General features: G+C 45.8%; 1 protein-coding gene across 2 annotated transcripts; it reads left to right on the top strand.

Moving 5' to 3' along the window:
* Nucleotides 1-127: 127 nt before the first annotated feature.
* Nucleotides 128-14,967, top strand: MTHFSD (methenyltetrahydrofolate synthetase domain containing). Of its 2 annotated transcripts, none has more exons than XM_051629878.1 (7): nucleotides 128-345; nucleotides 2,484-2,597; nucleotides 3,161-3,274; nucleotides 4,748-4,838; nucleotides 5,712-5,824; nucleotides 6,024-6,149; nucleotides 13,658-14,967. In XM_051629878.1, exons 1-7 carry the CDS (start codon nucleotides 142-144, stop codon nucleotides 14,171-14,173), a joined length of 1,278 nt encoding a protein of 425 aa, XP_051485838.1. In that variant the 5' UTR covers nucleotides 128-141; the 3' UTR covers nucleotides 14,174-14,967. The 2 variants fall into 2 exon arrangements, with proteins under 2 accessions (XP_051485838.1, XP_051485839.1); XM_051629879.1 differs by lacking the exon at nucleotides 2,484-2,597 and adding an exon at nucleotides 2,324-2,437.
* The last annotated feature ends 1,094 nt before the right edge of the window (nucleotides 14,968-16,061 follow it).

Genomic DNA, 16,061 nt, shown 5'->3' with positions numbered 1-16,061 from the left:
CCCTGGGGGCTCGCCCTGCCCTGCCCTGCCCTGCCCTGCCCTCCCGCAGCCGCCATCCCCACGCACCATCCCGCACCGCTTCGCCGGCGCAGCTTTCCTGACCCCTCCGCGCCGCCGTAGCGGCCCCGCCCCCGTCCCGCCATGGCGGGCGGGCGAGCGCGGCCCCGGGACGGCGGCCCCGGGAGGGCGGCCCTTCCCCCCCGCCCGCTGCCGGCCCGGCCCGGCCCCGCGCCCCCGGCGGGCGCCTCCAAGCAGCAGGTCCGGCGGAAGGTGTGGGACTACCTGGAGAGCAGCGGCCTGGCCGAGTTCCCGCGGCCCGTTCACGGCCGCATCCCCAGCTTCAAGGTGGGTGAGACCCCGGCCCCTCCCGGGCTGCCCCGGCCCCGGGAGGCCGCAGCACCGGCCGGCAGCTCTGCCGGCAGCTCTCCCCGCGGCCCCGGAGGCGGCGGTGAGCAGCTCCGTCCCGCGGGCCGGGCGCTGAAGGGCGGCAGAGCGCTGAGCAGCGGGACCGGCGGGCTCGCCTGCGGCAGGACGGGCCCGATCGCTGGAAGGCAGCTCTGGGAAGGGCCTGGGAGCCCTGGCGGACGAGTGAGCCCGGAGCCAGCGCTGTGCTCTTGTGGCCAGGAAGGCCGGTGGCATCCTGGGGTGCATCGGGAGGGGGTCCCGCAGGTCGAGGAGGGGATTCCTCCTCCTCTAGTCTGCCCTGGTGAGGCCGCATCGGGAGTGTCGTGTCCGGTTCTGGAGTCCCCAGTGTGAGAAAGACGAGTGAGTCCAGCAGAGTTGATGGGGGGGGCATCTGTGATGAGGAGAAGCTGAGAGACCTGGGTCTGTTTAGCCTAGAGAAGAGAAGACTGAGAGGGGGTCTTACTAATGCTTATAAATATGTAAAGGGTGGATGTCAAGATGATGGGGACAGGCTTGTTTTTCAGTGGTGCCCAGCAAGGGGCAACAGGCACAAAGTGCATCAAAGTTCCTTCTGAACCTGAGGAAAACTGTGTTACTTGGAGGGTGAGGGAGCACTGGAACAGGCTGCCCAGAGAGGCTGTGGAGTCACCTTCTCTGCAGATATTAAGAACCTGCCTGGACATGTTCCTGTGCAGCCTGCTCTAGGTGAACCTGCTTTAGCAGGGTGAGTGGACTAGAGGATGTCCAGAAGTTCCTTCTAACCCCTACCATTCTGTGATACAGCATTTACAGTAGATAAAGCAATGCAGTTATCTGTACCTGACAAGAGGAGGCAGGTGTGTGCTATGTTTTAATCAGTGGATACAAAAACACCTTGTGAATGAGATGAATACGTTTATGGATGGGGAGATTGAGGCATTCAAAACTGGAATTACTTCCCAGGGTCTTCATCAGGTCCATTAGGATGGAAAACAGGCTCTGCCTGTCTTGTAAGGCTTAGCCTGGGAACACAGAGTGTGCTGCTAAATGTCAATGGTGGCCAAGTTATTGCTGGCAAAGTGTTGCTGGGCAGTGATGGGAGAACCATCCTCCTGCTCTGGTTTCATTGTGTCCCTGCTTTGGTGGGTGAGAGGAAGAAATAAGAGGACTTTCAAGTATTCAGTTACTCAGGCCACTGCTTTTACCTGATCTAATCCCAGCTCCAGGTGTGCAGCCACGTATCTACCATGTATTGAAGAAATGATGGCCAAAACAACACTGTGGGGATCTGTGCTGGGTGTTTTAGCCCGTGAGCAGGATTAGGAGATGGGCTGTGCCCAAGAGACTGGCAGAAGCATTCTGCTTGACCCCAGGGCTGAGGTAAAATAGACACTGAAGCAGGTGGGGGAAGCCCAAGACTTTCTCATGCCCTTAAGCAAGGGGAAAGCAGCTTAAGTGACAAGAGAAATGTGTGCTCTGCTAAGATGGGGCACCTTGCTCAGTTAAGGAGAGAATCTTATGAGTTCAGCGTAGCCTTTGTAAAGAGAGAGCCTTGTCCAGAGAGTCTTAATCTGAAAGTCTTTGACTGTGGCTTGTGCTTGAAGGAATCTGTTTATATCTGTTTTGGCTAAAAAGGGACATTGGTCTCCAGATTTGAGTGAGGGGTGAGTGGGCATGCAGTTAGACAAAGTGCCTGAGCTTGGATCCCCTCTTTTTCTGAGGCCTGTGAGATCAGTTAGTTAAGGCCTGTGGATACGTTAGTCAAGCTCTCAGCATCTGTTGGTGTGTGGGAATTTCCAGTAGGAAACAGCACAAAAGTGACAGTACGTCCCATCACGTTTAAAATCTGGCAAAATCGGCCTCTGTAGGAGGAAAGGTTGTAAGTTTCCCATCTCTGCTGTGAACTCCTTGGTGATGCACTGGTATCTTATGAACACAGGGTGCCTCCCATGCTGCCACAAGGCTTCTGGCTTTACAGGAGTTCAGAGCTGCCAATACTGTAAAAATCAATCCTGACACTCCCCAGAAGAACGCTCGCTTCCTAACGCTGGAAGTAAGTGAACATGTTCTCTTCTCCCTTGGTTCCTTTCTTCACACAGGGCTCTCACCAGGCTTGCTGCTCTGTTAAGGAGCTGGATGTGTTCAAAAGAGCAAGTGAAGTTAAAGTGGATCCTGACAAGCCTCTGGAAGGTGTTCGGCTGGCTGTGCTCCAGGTGATGGCACCTTGGTACCCCTGAGGAGGAGTGGGACAGCTGGGCAGCCCCTCCTGGGCAGCACCTGTCATTTTTCCAGTGGGAACATTCCCAGCCCTGAGCCTTGTGAGGTTGCTCATGTAAAGGTGTCTTTGCCTTTTTTAGCAGATGGTGAAGGTGCAGGTAGAGTTTGGGGAAGTAAATCTGTTTCTGTGGAGCTGTTTCACCATCATTGTGTTCTTATTCCCTGAAACATGTGAGGTGCCTTTGCCTCAAATTGCTGAACGTTGATCACAAGATGAATGTGGGACAGGCTCACCTGAGACCTGTGCATGGTCACTTGTTTACATGTGTAGCTCCTTTCTGGGCATGCACTGGAGATCAACAGGTGTTGCCATCTGTCTCCTAAATCATGTCTTGAATTTTGCTGTACTGGAGGGGATGCAGCTACAAGCACAAGACAATCAGCAGTGCTAACTGCTTCATAGCAAATAAGAAGACTGACCACATGGGGATCTGTGGGACAGTAACAATATTCTAGTGGCTCACCTCCTCTTACTGTGAAAACTTCTTTTGTTGCACAGGCAAGGAAGACTCTCTTGGTTCCCACACCTCGGCTGAGAACTGGGCTGTTCAATAGGATTGTTCCACCTTCAGGTGCATCTAAGGAGATCCTGAAAATATGTGCTACATCCCAGGTAGGGATGGAAAATGGGAGAGGTCTGGATTAACTTGTAGAGGAGTCTTGTGTGTTCCAGCTAGAGGCTGGAAAACCAGATACCCAGTCTTGGGTCTTGAGGTTTCTAATACTCCTGTATTCTGCAGTTTTGGCCAGTGAACCCCTATCAGAGTTCACCCCTACACTGCTTACAGGTTTTGCTTAATCTGGTCAATAAAGTATGAGGTTTTACTGAGTAGGAAAGATCCGTTTTTTTCTGAATCCTAAGTCTGAAAGCGCATGAATTGTGTCATTTGCATCAGCCGGTACAAAAAGGTGTGGGCTGTTTCCTTCTTCAGGGCGGTGTGTTGCTGCCCTCCGGTGGTGAAACATCACACTGCGGTGTTGGGCAGAGGAACCTGCCTGCTCTTAAATGCAGCTTAATTTTGTGATGAAAACTTGTACAAAGTGAACAGGCCAGCTCTGTAGGCTGTATTTCCTTCTGTTTCCCCTTCCTAAAGGCAATGAAGTTCTGCAGTAATCCTGTATACAACCGAGAGCTGTAAATGGGTGTCAATTAGTAGTGACTTTCTTTGTTGGAACTATTAGAGTCATTAATTAATTAAGCTTTTCGGGGTTGCAAAGCACTTTTGAGAGAGACCTTTCTCTTGACCTGCCTCAGGCCTCGTATCTCATCTGTGATCTTGTCACCATGTGTCTGGTCTTCCCCCCAACCAGGCACACTAATGAATAAATGCTATTAGCAGTTTATGTTTGCAAAGCACTGTGCAAACAGTTCTTACCAGGCTGCTGTGAAGTGGGTATTGAGCAGTAGTACAGATAGTCAGCCACAAGCTACTGATCATTTTGGGTTTGTGCTCTGCACAGGAAGTATTTGCCTTTACATTGTGAGGATTAATTTACCCTCAAGTTGAATTAGCATGAGGAGGATTTACATTATGCTGGACATGTGTATTGAGAGTGAATGAATGACAAGGTATCTTTCTAAAAGTGTTAAACCTCTACAAGTTTTGCTTCAGTAAAGCATTTTGTGTGACTTCAGACAAGCAGCTTAACATCTTTCTGCTGTTAGTTATCTGTGTCTCAATTAACTTTGGGAGAATTAATGTACTCTGATATTCCTATGGGTGTGAATTTACATATTATGACTTTAAGTTAGTGTAGGTCATTTGACCTCATTTTTAGAAATGAATGTCCACTAAAGGGTTTCAAAATACAAGTTTTTGGTCCCAAATAACTAACTTTGCTTAGAAGAGTGCCCACCTCCCTTAGCTCTCCTCGAAATGTGCCAAAATTCTTGTCATTCTAGTAGGGAATGCATTCCAGGATTCCCTAGAGGATAACTTTCCAGACATGTACAGCTTGGCTATACGTGGAAGAAACACTTTGAAGCCAGGGCAGTTACTTGGATTTATCAAAATATTCTGGATTTCTGCCTCACTGGTTGGAAGACTCTGCACTCTGTGAACTGAAAACTCCATTTTTCTTGCAGGGTATAAAGGAGTTCAGTGTGCCTGTAGGTCTGGATGGGAAAGCACGAGTGGACTTGGTTGTTGTAGGATCAGTGGCTGTCTCAGAAAAAGGTAAGATAAAGCCTTGTCAACTTTCAGAAGGAGAAGGAGGAGCTTAAGTCACAATTTACCATCTCTGTAGGATACACTGCCTGTTCCTTGAGGCAAACCCAAATTTTTGGAGCTGAATTATGGTCTTGACTTCTGTCTCTTCTGTGGGACAAGTCACTGGTCCCAGTCCAACCAGGAAGAACCACCACCTGCTTTGCAACAATACCACCAGGACTTGGAGGACAGCCAGCAGTGAGGTTTAGAGCATGCAGGCCAGTGTTTTGGCCTGCAGTAGAACTCTTCAGGCAAGCAATTTTTAACTTGTAATTTTTTCTTCTTTTAAAAGAATCAGAGAGCTCCCTGTTCAGAGGATCTGCTCTCCTCTCACATGGTCTGTGAAAGGACATGTTACAGCTACTGATTCAGTACTTCTTTGGGAATCAGGTTTTGCATTTTCTAGTATTTTGAAGACCTGCTGGTGGTGAAAAATGTTCCTGACTTTATCCATTGCCTAAAAATAACATGCTCTTTGGGTGTGACCCAGACTCCTCTTTACCACAAGTTTAACCTATATTTGACATGAGTAGAGGGTTCTAATTACAACAGGTAAATATGCCTCTGTGTTAACTGAACTGGTTTGGTTTACTCTGAATGGGAGACTCCTGGGATCCTTTAGGACTTCATTAAAACAAATGTTTTGTTTTAATGTCTTTAATTGATTTTTGTTTTAATTGTAAGGAAAGCTGCATTCTGTGAGGGGTCCCAAGTTTCAGCTCTGTGCCTGGTTTAGCAGTTGCAGGCTGCTTGTTTTAACTCCCTGCTCTTCACAGGTACCAGCCTTCCCACTCTGCTGTTCCTGTCTTCACTGTCTCTGTTGGCTTCTGTGCATTTTAGGCTGGAGAATTGGAAAAGGAGAAGGTTATGCAGACATGGAATATGCAATGATGGTGTCGATGGGTGCAGTGCAGGAGGATACCCCTGTAATCACTATTGTGCACGACTGTCAGGTAAGTTAAAATATCCACTGCCAAGTGAGGGGTCAGAACAATGTGACAGGGAATGTGTGTCTGAAGAAGAGACCTGGAATGATGTTGGTTTAGGTCTTTGTTTCCAGCATCATCCCCAGATTGTCGTATGTTTCAGGAATAATGCATCACTTTAGTGAATTTGTTTCTACCTGTTTACCAAATCTCTTGTTCCTTGTAGGTGCTTGACATAGCAGAAGAACTTCTTGGTGATCATGATCTGACTGTGGATTATATACTGACTCCAACCAGAACTATCAAGACTCACTGCAAACGACCGAAACCTCGGGGGATAATTTGGCATAAGGCAAGTGACCTCTGCTAATGGTGGCTCAGTGGTACCAACATTCTGTTGATAAGTCCCCCCTTTTTACCTATAAACACACTTGTTGTGTTAGAAATACTTGGAAAAGGAGGAGATGTGTTTGTCAGATGAAACAAAACAGCAGCATCTGTGTTCAGCTTTTTTTACGTGGTAATGGTGAGGAGGAGAAACATGTTAGTGAAACTGAGGGTGCTGTGTCAAATCAAATCACAAATCATTATTTGTTGATAAATACTCTTTTATGGGTTTAGTTGTTCCCCCATCTGAGTTTGTCAGGAAACTTGAGCAGCTTCACAAATGGTTTCAGAAAAGTATTTAGTGAATTGTTTTACTGGAAGTTCACGTGGGGAAAACTTTTTCTTTGTCATTAGATTTTCATTCCTAAATCTTCCAGTTTGGGAGCAGACACAATCCTGCATGACTGAGTAACAGCAGGAATGCTGAAGTGAGGAATAGTTTACCCATATCTTGCAGAAACCACTGAGGAATCACTAGTGAATACTTCCAGGGAAATCAAAAGTTGTTGGTTAAGCACTTGCCAACCAACCAAAAGAGTTAAATTTTTAAGGTAATGTTTCTGCAACAAACAATTCTAGCCAGTACTATTTTTATTCCTATGGTGGGAGAGTATTTTCCCCTGCTTGTGGTTGAGGATTTGAGGTTAGAAATAAATAAATAAACGTTCTCTACTAGTGCATTTTTTCCATTGAATTATTTTTGAATCTTTTTTTTTTTAGGATATTATTGAATTGAATTGTTTTGAAGGCCTTGTGCTCCATCCATCTTGCCAAAATATTTTTGCTTGCTTGTCTGTCTTGATGTCAGGCTTCAGTCTTATTAAGTGGCCTTGCTGACACTTTTTTTTTCTTCAGTCTGAGCCCCTTTAGCAGTGGCATTTTTCAAAGGTTTGAGGGGCAGAGTCTCTGGCAGGGGATGTTGAATTCTTGTGAAACTTGTGCCACTCAAGAAAAAGTCAGTCAGGCCCAAGCAATTTTTTCAAATTCCATGTTACTTTTGCATTTCTTTGCTTTTCAGAGAGAGAGAAAAAAAAAAGTCATTCTCAGTCTTATATGCCTCAAACCAATGAAGGATCTGCCACATCTCTGCATGGGTGGTGGTGTCTGAAAAACACACCTGTTGCTGAATTTTCTACAGATTTCACTCTCAGCCTTTATTTGAATGTTGATTTAATAGCTAAAACTGCCTTTGGCTGTTCTTCAGAGGGTATGTTGATAAGAATATTGGAGGATACTAACCAGAGCAGGGATAGTCACCACATTTCTGTCTTTTTGGGACAAGAACAAAGTGTCATGAAGAAGAAGAAAAAAAAAGAGCATGATTCTTTCACAGGGAGCTGAACCACTTGTATAAGGCTGTGGTTGTGGGAGGTCCAGTTAATCAACAAGGTGGTAAAAGTGCAGGATTTGGTGTGGGTCATTTAAGTGTTTGTCCTTGGACTTTTTCTGGCTGCTTCCAGGTCCTTTTCTCTACATCCTTTTCTCCTTCAAATCCTGGCTTTACTGTTGCATTCCTGTTCCTCAGGGCAAAACTAAATGAACCTAGAGGTAGTGAGTAAATAAACAACCCACTTCTAAATATGGTGTTTTGTCAATAGAAAGTAGCTTAACTTCATTGTTAAGATGTGTGATGTGTAAAATACATTGCAGAAAAGTTCACCCTTCAGGAACATGGCTGGATCAAGCCAAGACAATGATTTAAGAGCTTAAATTAAAGGTGTTGGCAAACATGGGATTAGAGCCAAGCATTGCTGTAAAGGAGGTGCTTCCCTGAAGCTGTTAGGGTAAACAGCCTTTAAGACAGGCTGTTTTCAGCTGAAAGAGGTCAGAAGGGACTTGTGCAGCAAACAAAATGCAAGTCTCCAGGCTAGATTTCTGTGCTCAAAGGGCTGCTGCATTTTCCTGGAGTGTTTTTGTTTGTTATGTGTCATGTAGGAGAGAAATAGTGGGTCTGATATGAGGATGGGGTAAATAGGTGTTCCTCTGAGAGTAAATGATTCACTTTTGGGGTAACTGACATGACTTGGGCTTGGTTGCTTCCTTTCAGTTCTTCTCAGAATTTCCAGCTGAGCTATTTCTTGCTGTTGAGGTAGGATGTTTTTCCAAACAGGAAGATGTGAATTATTTGCTCTGATTTTTGTCACAGAAATGCTGATTTAAAGACTTCCAAGCAAGTATAAAGCCTGCAATAGTATTAATTCCGAAGGAGCATGATCAATATCAGTGCTAGGCACTGTAGAAACACTTGTAAGGGCAGAGGCAGTACTGGAGTGTGTTTATGGCTGAGTTTTCTGCATCTGAGAACAGGGTTTTGAGAAATCAGTCTGTGCTCTTGGAGGACAGCAAGAGCTGAACACTCTGGAAAACTTTATTTGGATGCCAGTGGAGAATTATTTGGCTTCATCTGTCTTGAAAATCTAACCCATTGTTTCTGGGAACTCAAAATTCATGCAACTACTTACTTTCCCATTTAGCATTTTGTATGGGTAGCTGTGATCTTTATCTGTGACACTGTCTATTATATTTGTCACAATTATGAAGTTATTTGTGCCGTGCTTATTTTAAATTGAAACGATACAAACCAATTAAAATTGATGGGGTTATGAAGAGGGAAATTAGTGTAGATGGTGGAAAAAACACTAGATGCTAGCAGGCATTTCCTTCTGTTTCTTTAATCATTATTTTGCAGAGAATTTTATAGAAGTAGGAAGAGATTTTTTTTCCCAAATGAAATGAACCACGGGAATCCCTGGGTCTAATGTTGAAGCAGTTCAGGACGCAGTGGCAGAGATGGAAACTATCTGACAGCAAACAGCTTGATGTTGTTTTAAAGCTCAAAAATTCACACATTCAAGCTGGCAAAACTTTTTAGCAGGGACACAGTGTTGCCATCAGAAGAAAATTGCTTTTAGTTTAGCCAAGGTTTGGTTTGTTGGAGGGACAGTGTGAGCAGGGCATGGTTCCATGCATGGTTAAACATCTCAACACCTTAGCAAGTCTGACCCTTGCTGCAGAGTCCATGGAATTGTGGGGGTTTTTTTTTGCTGATGGATTCCAAATGTGGGTTGCATAGGCTTCTCCTGAGGGACACTAGCAGATTTCATGGGCTGCCAGCTCCCAGAAATATGCCCTCGGATTGTGTGCTCATATTTGGACATTTTGTGCAAATGGATGATAAAATGTTGGACTGTGCTGGCCTGTCCTCGCCTTGTCTGTGCTTTAAACCCCTGTGAGCTCAGTGTTCCTTGAAACAAGCAGCTGCTGAGGGTCACAACACAAGAGGTGGGCTCTGTCCTGGAGACCTTGATGAGGACTCTTGGGTCAGACTCCCCTCAGGGTGGGCAAAGCTGAATTTTCCAGACACTTTCTTTCTACCATCCTCAAAACTTGGGCTGGTGGATCTGCTCTACTAAAGGATCTTGACTGCAACCTTCCAGGGCAGGGCAGCAGCAGCATCTGTCTCCATCCTGAGCCATGTGTTCTTACATCAGTTGGTGTGTGAAGCAGAAGCAAACAGCAGACCTAGCTGGCTCTCCAGGCTCGAGCTGTCCTTCCCTCATCCTCCCTACATCAGAACTGCGCCGCCTCTGCTGCCAGGGAAATCCAAGTGGTGTTTGGCTTGGCCTGCACTGCATCAGGGGTCAGCATTACTCATTCTGTCAGAGGACAAACACATCTTTCATTTTTCCCCAGCAAAATATTGAAAGTGGCTGTGCTCACTGTTCTGGAATACCAGTGGTTGAAGAGAGCCCCAATGTCCCAGCAGAGACGTTGCAGAAGCCCATCTGCTACTGCATTGTTTTGGGACCAAACCAGGTGTCCTGAGAGTGGGTGCTCAGGGTTAAGTGCTGGGAGATTTGTATTGGCAGTCAGCATCCAAGACTGTTTTCTTCAGGTTTCTGTCAGAAAGGGGCCACATTTCCCTTCTCAGCTCCTTTCCCATAGCCCGGTAATTGTGTGCCAGAAGAATTCATCTACCCTGCTGTCCTCTTTCCCCAAGGCTCTCCCAGCTATGGCAGTGAGCAAAGCAGGATTGTTAAATGATTAATTGCCTTTGTGGAGTTATTTTTAACCTGAATCACTTCAGTGACTGAGTTTATAGCACAGACCCACAAGCACTTCTGTTGGCCAACCCCAGAGGGCTGAAATAGGGAACTGGCCTGGGAATTGGTGGTCAAGGGATAATAGGAAACTTCTTGTGCTGGCTTCACTGCCAAAGCCAATCATTTAGCTAAATCCCAATGCTCAATACAAAGTTTACAAACATCAATAAATGGTTTGGCCTTGACTTTACTGGGACGTGGGGAGAAAGGGAAGAAGCTTCTGTCACTGGATTTGTCCAGGGTCCATATAACTGGATCAATCAGACCTGGGGCAGAACCCAGCTCCCTTGCATCCTGGTTTAGCCTCAAGTGGTAGGCAAGGCTAGGGAGGAGGAACCATCCAGCACAGGACCAAGAAACGTGCAGCTTGTTTGAAAGAGAGGACTAATATCTTTGGCTTCTCTCCACATGGAAATAAATCATTGCAATCCTCCACAGCTCACAAGACAAAAGAAACTTCTTGCATTATCATAATGAGCAACATATTGTACTACCACAGAGCTCTTTTGTTTGCTGTTTTGCAACAGAGCAGAGCAAGTTTTTTCCTCTTCTCTGCCACCCACTGCCCCCTTTGCCCTTTTGGCTCCCACCCCTTGCACCCCAAGAAAGGTAGTGAACTGGTTGGTGGAACTGGAACTCTGAAGTTCCAAACTGAGTTTCTGGCTTTCCTTGACATAAAAGTGGGGAAAAAGAGGGAAGGATTTAGAAAGTTTGGCCCTGCTAAAAGATTGCTCCTAGACCCTAGGGAAAATAGCCTTTAAGGTAAATCCTCTGTCTCTTGTTTGTGGCAGGATAATGTCAGCTGGCAGTGTCAGAACTTGTCTAATGTAGGGTTTTTTTACAGAATGTTTCCTATTATCAAAATATCCTTGTGTCGAATCAGCTGCCCTGTTGCTTTGGTGCTGTAAAGGCTGTGCACTGGTACATATGCAGAGCTGAATTTAAGGTAGTGGTAGGTTCACTTCATGGTGGTGTTTGATCAGAGCTTCAATAGGAAACAACAGTTCTGTGAAGACACATGCACTGTTGTAACCACAACTTCCTGAGTCTGCAGGGAGCCCGAAAGAGTAGCTCCAAGAGCTCCAGTCAGGTGCCAAAAGCTACTGGTCACTATAGTGAGAGGAGAGGCCATCTTGAAGGCTGGCCAGTTGAAGACTTTTAGAGAGTGTCTTGGCCTCTGGATTATCTAAATCCTCTCCTTGTTTTTTCTTTGAAAGACTGGGAGTTCCAGAGATCACCCTTCCAGTCCCCATCTCTTTGATCCCCTTAATCTACAGAGGGGTGAGGGCTTGCCCTTGGTGGTGTTGATCTTTCCAACTGAGCACCCAGTCCATGCCTTGGGAACTGAGTTTAATGTCAGGGTGAAAGGAACTGTACATACACTTGGTAAGAGGTTGAGGTTGTTCTTTGGGCCCAGGAGTGATTAGTTGCATGAGAATAGAAAAATGTTTTTCCTGTTTGGTTTAATTAGCTTAGAGCTTACATTTCACATAGAAATTTGACAGAGGACAACAAATGTTCCTAATTGTTGGCCAGTAAAAACAAAGTAAGATGGCTTCAGCCATTGGTTTGATGTTCTATTGCCCAGGGAAGGGGAGTTTGCTGTTGAACACAGCAGTCTGAATTCTTGGCTGAGAAAAACAAATCAGTCCAAGAATCCACAGAGCAATAACTCTTCAAAATCTGAAAATGGCATGTACCTTTCACAGTGTGGAGGCTCCCAGAGCCCCAGAGGAAGTCCTTGCCTCTCTGTACTGGCTGCCAGACCAGGCCAGATTTGTTCAGAAATTGTTCTCAGTCAGTTTGCTTGTTTGAAGGGTCTGATCTCAAACACCTTGATTCTGAGTCCGCAGTGTGGCCAAGTGGAGGTTACTTCTGTTCTGCTTTTTCATGCTATGTTAACAAAACAGAGCTAGGACAGGCTTTATGTAAATTATATTTTTATTTGGTTTCAGCCTGAAATACAACTTACTTGTTTGCTCCTCAAAAGAGGAGTCCTGGGAACATTTGAGAGACTTCTGTTGACTGGCTTTCCTGTTACCTAAAGCTCAGGTTGCCCCCACCCTGGCTTTGGCTCTACTTGAGTCACTTCAGAGCTGGGCTACTCTCCCTAGAGACCTGTAAATTTTAGACCTTATGTGGTGCAACTAGATCCAAACTCACTCTTGACTGTAAGTGTAGAACCAGGGATTCAGGGGCTCTGAGCTGGGAGATCTGCAGGCATGTTCTAGTCAGGATATGCTGGTGCTGGGCCGGTCCAGCCTGCTGAGGGGTAGTGGCAATGAGCCACTTGGGTGCAGTGCCCTGCTAGGGTGGCTTGCTCACACTGTGTGGGCTACTAGCTTGGGTCTCTGCTAGCTCAGGCATCACTTCCCCAGGCCTTGTTTTGCTCCCTAAATTTAAGAACTGGATCTTGTGTTGATGGATGTTCTGCTTGTCCAGCAGCCAAGTACAAATTATTCCTCCTTCCAAGCGCAGTCTGCGAGCCAAGAGCGAGACCACATGAGCTGGGGAACCACTGCGTTTCCTGCCAGTCACCGAGTGCAGCCTGGGGCATCTCATGCCTGAGATGGATGGGGTTCAGCTGTTGAGAGGAAGAGCCCTTCCAGAAAAGCTGCTCGTGAGCTGGGGGTGGGTGGAAGGGGCAGAGCATTCACAGTTTTGAAGTACAGTGTCCAGGCGCTCTTCCGTTCCGTGATCCAGCCCAGCAGACCAATGTGGGATCTGATGAGTAGCTGGGGGTGGTGTGTGAGGTGGGATGACAAGAGGGAGGCTGTGGTGATGTGCCACAACCAGAGAATGTGCCTCCAGCTGGGCCCACACTCATGGGAGCTCTGCTACAAGGCACGCTCCTCAGCTGCAAACTTAACACCATCGTCCCTCCCCATTGTGTGACCCAGCCTACGGGATATCCTGTTTTGAGGGAAAAGAGCACAAGGAGATCTGCAGAATGAAAGTGCCTGATGGTCTGATGAATTGTAGGCGTGTAGGATTCTGCCAGAGCAGGAGCACAGGCCCTGGCTCAAAGCAAATATTAAGGGATAACAATGAGAATGCAAATCTGAAAGCACTCTGATAAATAAATGTCAAAATCGAATAGCTGTGAGTTTGGTTTTGATTTTCCTGCTGGATCTACATTGTGTTGCTTACTTAAAGAGTAGCTAATGTTTATTTTTGTCCTGCAGTGTGTATTTAGGGAGCAGCTTCAGAATCAGGCCAGCAGTTAGTAACGTTTTGAAAGCTCTGGCACTCTGGGTGGCAGTGATATAATAAGGTTCCTCTCTTTATGGCGCAAATGGATCCTGCTTGTTGTTGTCTCTCTCTGGAAGGAACAAAATCTTATAATTGTGTCTGTCTTCCTCCTTTTTAGGTCAGCTATGAGATGCTGGAAAAAATCCCCATCCTAAAGAGTCTTCGATACAGAGAGAAACAGGCTGGCAAGGATGTTACCCTCCAAGATGAACAGTCAGACTTGGCAAATGCCAACAGTGTTGCAGCAGTAAATGAGAAGGTGGTGGCTGAAAATTCAAGACCCCAGGCTGCCATGGGCTTGGCCCAACCAGGACAGCATCATGTTGGAAGTGCTTCTTTAAGTCCCAGATTGGAGGGATCTGGCATGATTACTACTGTGTATGTGGGGAACATCCCTCCCAGCGTCAGAGTGAGCGAGCTGAAATCTGCTTTGAGGGAATTCCATGCAACTCCTTTCCGACTGAATTGGCAAGGAGCTCAGCACAGGGCTTTTCTCGATTACAAAGATAAAGCAACTGCAGAGAGTGCTGTATCCTCTCTGAAAGGTTTGAGCCTCGGGGGCAATACTTGGCGAGTTGAGCTGGCCAAGAATCAGAGAAACAAAAGGCAAGTAGAAATCAATAGTCAGAAATGAATATGAATAGAGGGGGCTGAAAAAAAAATAGGCATGTTCTCATTGTTTTGTGAGAGGCCAACCTAAGTTTTCAAGGATCTTGGTATGTCCTCTGATTTCTGCAGGCTAAACAACAAAGTGCAAAGCCAAATTTTCAAACAAATGGGGCATGGAGCTGGCAGGTGACTTGCCTGCCTCATTCCTGCAGTTGTGTGTGCAATATCTATTTGTTAAGACAGGTGACAGAGGGGCTGTTTCCCCAAAGGGGCACCTGCAGACTGGTGCTGTTTGTTTTGCCCTGGCTGGGGTGCCTGTGCTGTTTGGTGTGTACATTGGTTAGACCTGGATCAAAAAGCCTGCCTCTTGGTAGCTGTGTGCAGCCTGATGGGGTGAGGTGGTTGTGTTCTGTCAGCTAAAGGTTGTACCTGCAAATTTGTGCTTGGGAGCTTAAAAGCCCCCTGCAGAAAATCTGTCTTAAGGGTTACAATTCTATTTACTAAAAAAATGAGTTCTGCCTGTTGGGAGTTTTCAGCATATTATTCATAAGAATGCCCTTTTTGTGCTCTTGAAGAATGGTTGTGGAAACACTGTCTCAGCCACTGAGTTCTAGTAATAACTATTAACATCATGTGGAAGAGATGGTAGCCCCTTTCTCAGCTTTGTTTTGTTAATTCAGGCCTTTGGAAACCTTGTATTTCTTATTTCAGTCTGGGAGAGAAAAGTGAAGACCAAATTTTCTCATCTGCTTTTCCCCACAACACTTCAGGTGCCTTTTTCACAGGTGCAGGTAATTATTAAATAGACACTTTTCCTGATGGCCTTGTCTCTTGCAGCGTGGTGGGATTCCATTGCCTGTGGGAAATTAGATTCCTATTAATCATTGTAGTGGAAGTGAAAAGCACAGACCACAGTCAAAACTTGTGGGTGACTGGTCTGGTATGGGGTTGTTTGAAAAGTTGCTGGAGATGGGAGCAAAGCCTGTTCCTGCTGTGCCTTTGTCACCACCAGTGTGGTCTTCCTGCACCCTCAACCTCAGACAGAGAGGAGGGTTAGACAGCAGCACTGGCAGCTTCTCCTTGTGGAAGGGCTACCAAGTACTGGGCTTGAACAGCAAGGTCTGGACATACATGAACATTCACTTTGGGCTCAAAGAGAATGGTGGTGGATTTTTGATGTGTCTTTTATTATTTTCCCTTCGGTTTCCTATTCCTGAAAAACAAGTTGAATTTTGGCTGAACCATCTTTTCTAAACAGAAGCACTTTTGCCATCGATGCTGGGCACGTAGTCAAAGTAAGCATCTAAGTGGGTATTTTTTTAAGTATGAGTTGGAAACTTTTTTTAGCCAGAAGATACTGTGAAGTATATTTTAAGCACATTATTATGCCTCAAGGGTCAGACATTTTGTACAGTATTAAATAAGAAGTTCTCATCATCATGATGTACTCAGAGGGGCTCGAGGAAAGCATTGCTTCAAATTCTGGTAAGATCAACAAAAGAAAGGTTTCTGAAAAAAATAAAGTGCTGTGCTCTGAAATGCTCTGTTTTTCTCCAGCTCAAACTTATTTTCAGTACCACTCAGTCTGAATTAAAACATAAGCACTGCGGAGTCCTCTGTGTCTTGTTTTGGTGGTTGTGCACTGCAAGGGTAAGAGTCAGGGGTTATGTTACTACTTAAACATACTTGTTACATCATAAGCTTAGAAAGCAGAGGGAAGAAAACTAAAAAAATAATTATACTTCACTGCCTTCCCCTTCCAAATGATGGCAAATTAAGTAACCTGATCATTTGAAGTTCTTTTTGACTCTTGCAATACTGCTTGCTTTGGTGAAGATGCCCAGGTGACCTTAGTAGTTAAAAAGAAGTTATTCTGCCAATGAAAACTTCTAGCATCTCAAACTTGTTGCATT

Source organism: Apus apus, chromosome 11, assembly GCF_020740795.1.
Source record: "Apus apus isolate bApuApu2 chromosome 11, bApuApu2.pri.cur, whole genome shotgun sequence".
In the NCBI taxonomy this organism is placed as follows: Eukaryota; Metazoa; Chordata; class Aves; order Apodiformes; family Apodidae; genus Apus; species Apus apus.
This window is presented reverse-complemented; position numbering and strand designations above follow the sequence as displayed.

Coding starts and splice junctions, on each gene's coding strand:
- MTHFSD (XM_051629878.1), top strand. CDS start 142: ATGGCGGGCGGGCGAGCGCGGCCCCGGGACGGCGGCCCCGGGAGGGCG. Junction 4,839..5,711: donor AGTGGCTGTCTCAGAAAAAG/GTAAGATAAAGC, acceptor TGTGCATTTTAG/GCTGGAGAATTGGAAAAGGA. Junction 5,825..6,023: donor CTATTGTGCACGACTGTCAG/GTAAGTTAAAAT, acceptor TGTTCCTTGTAG/GTGCTTGACATAGCAGAAGA.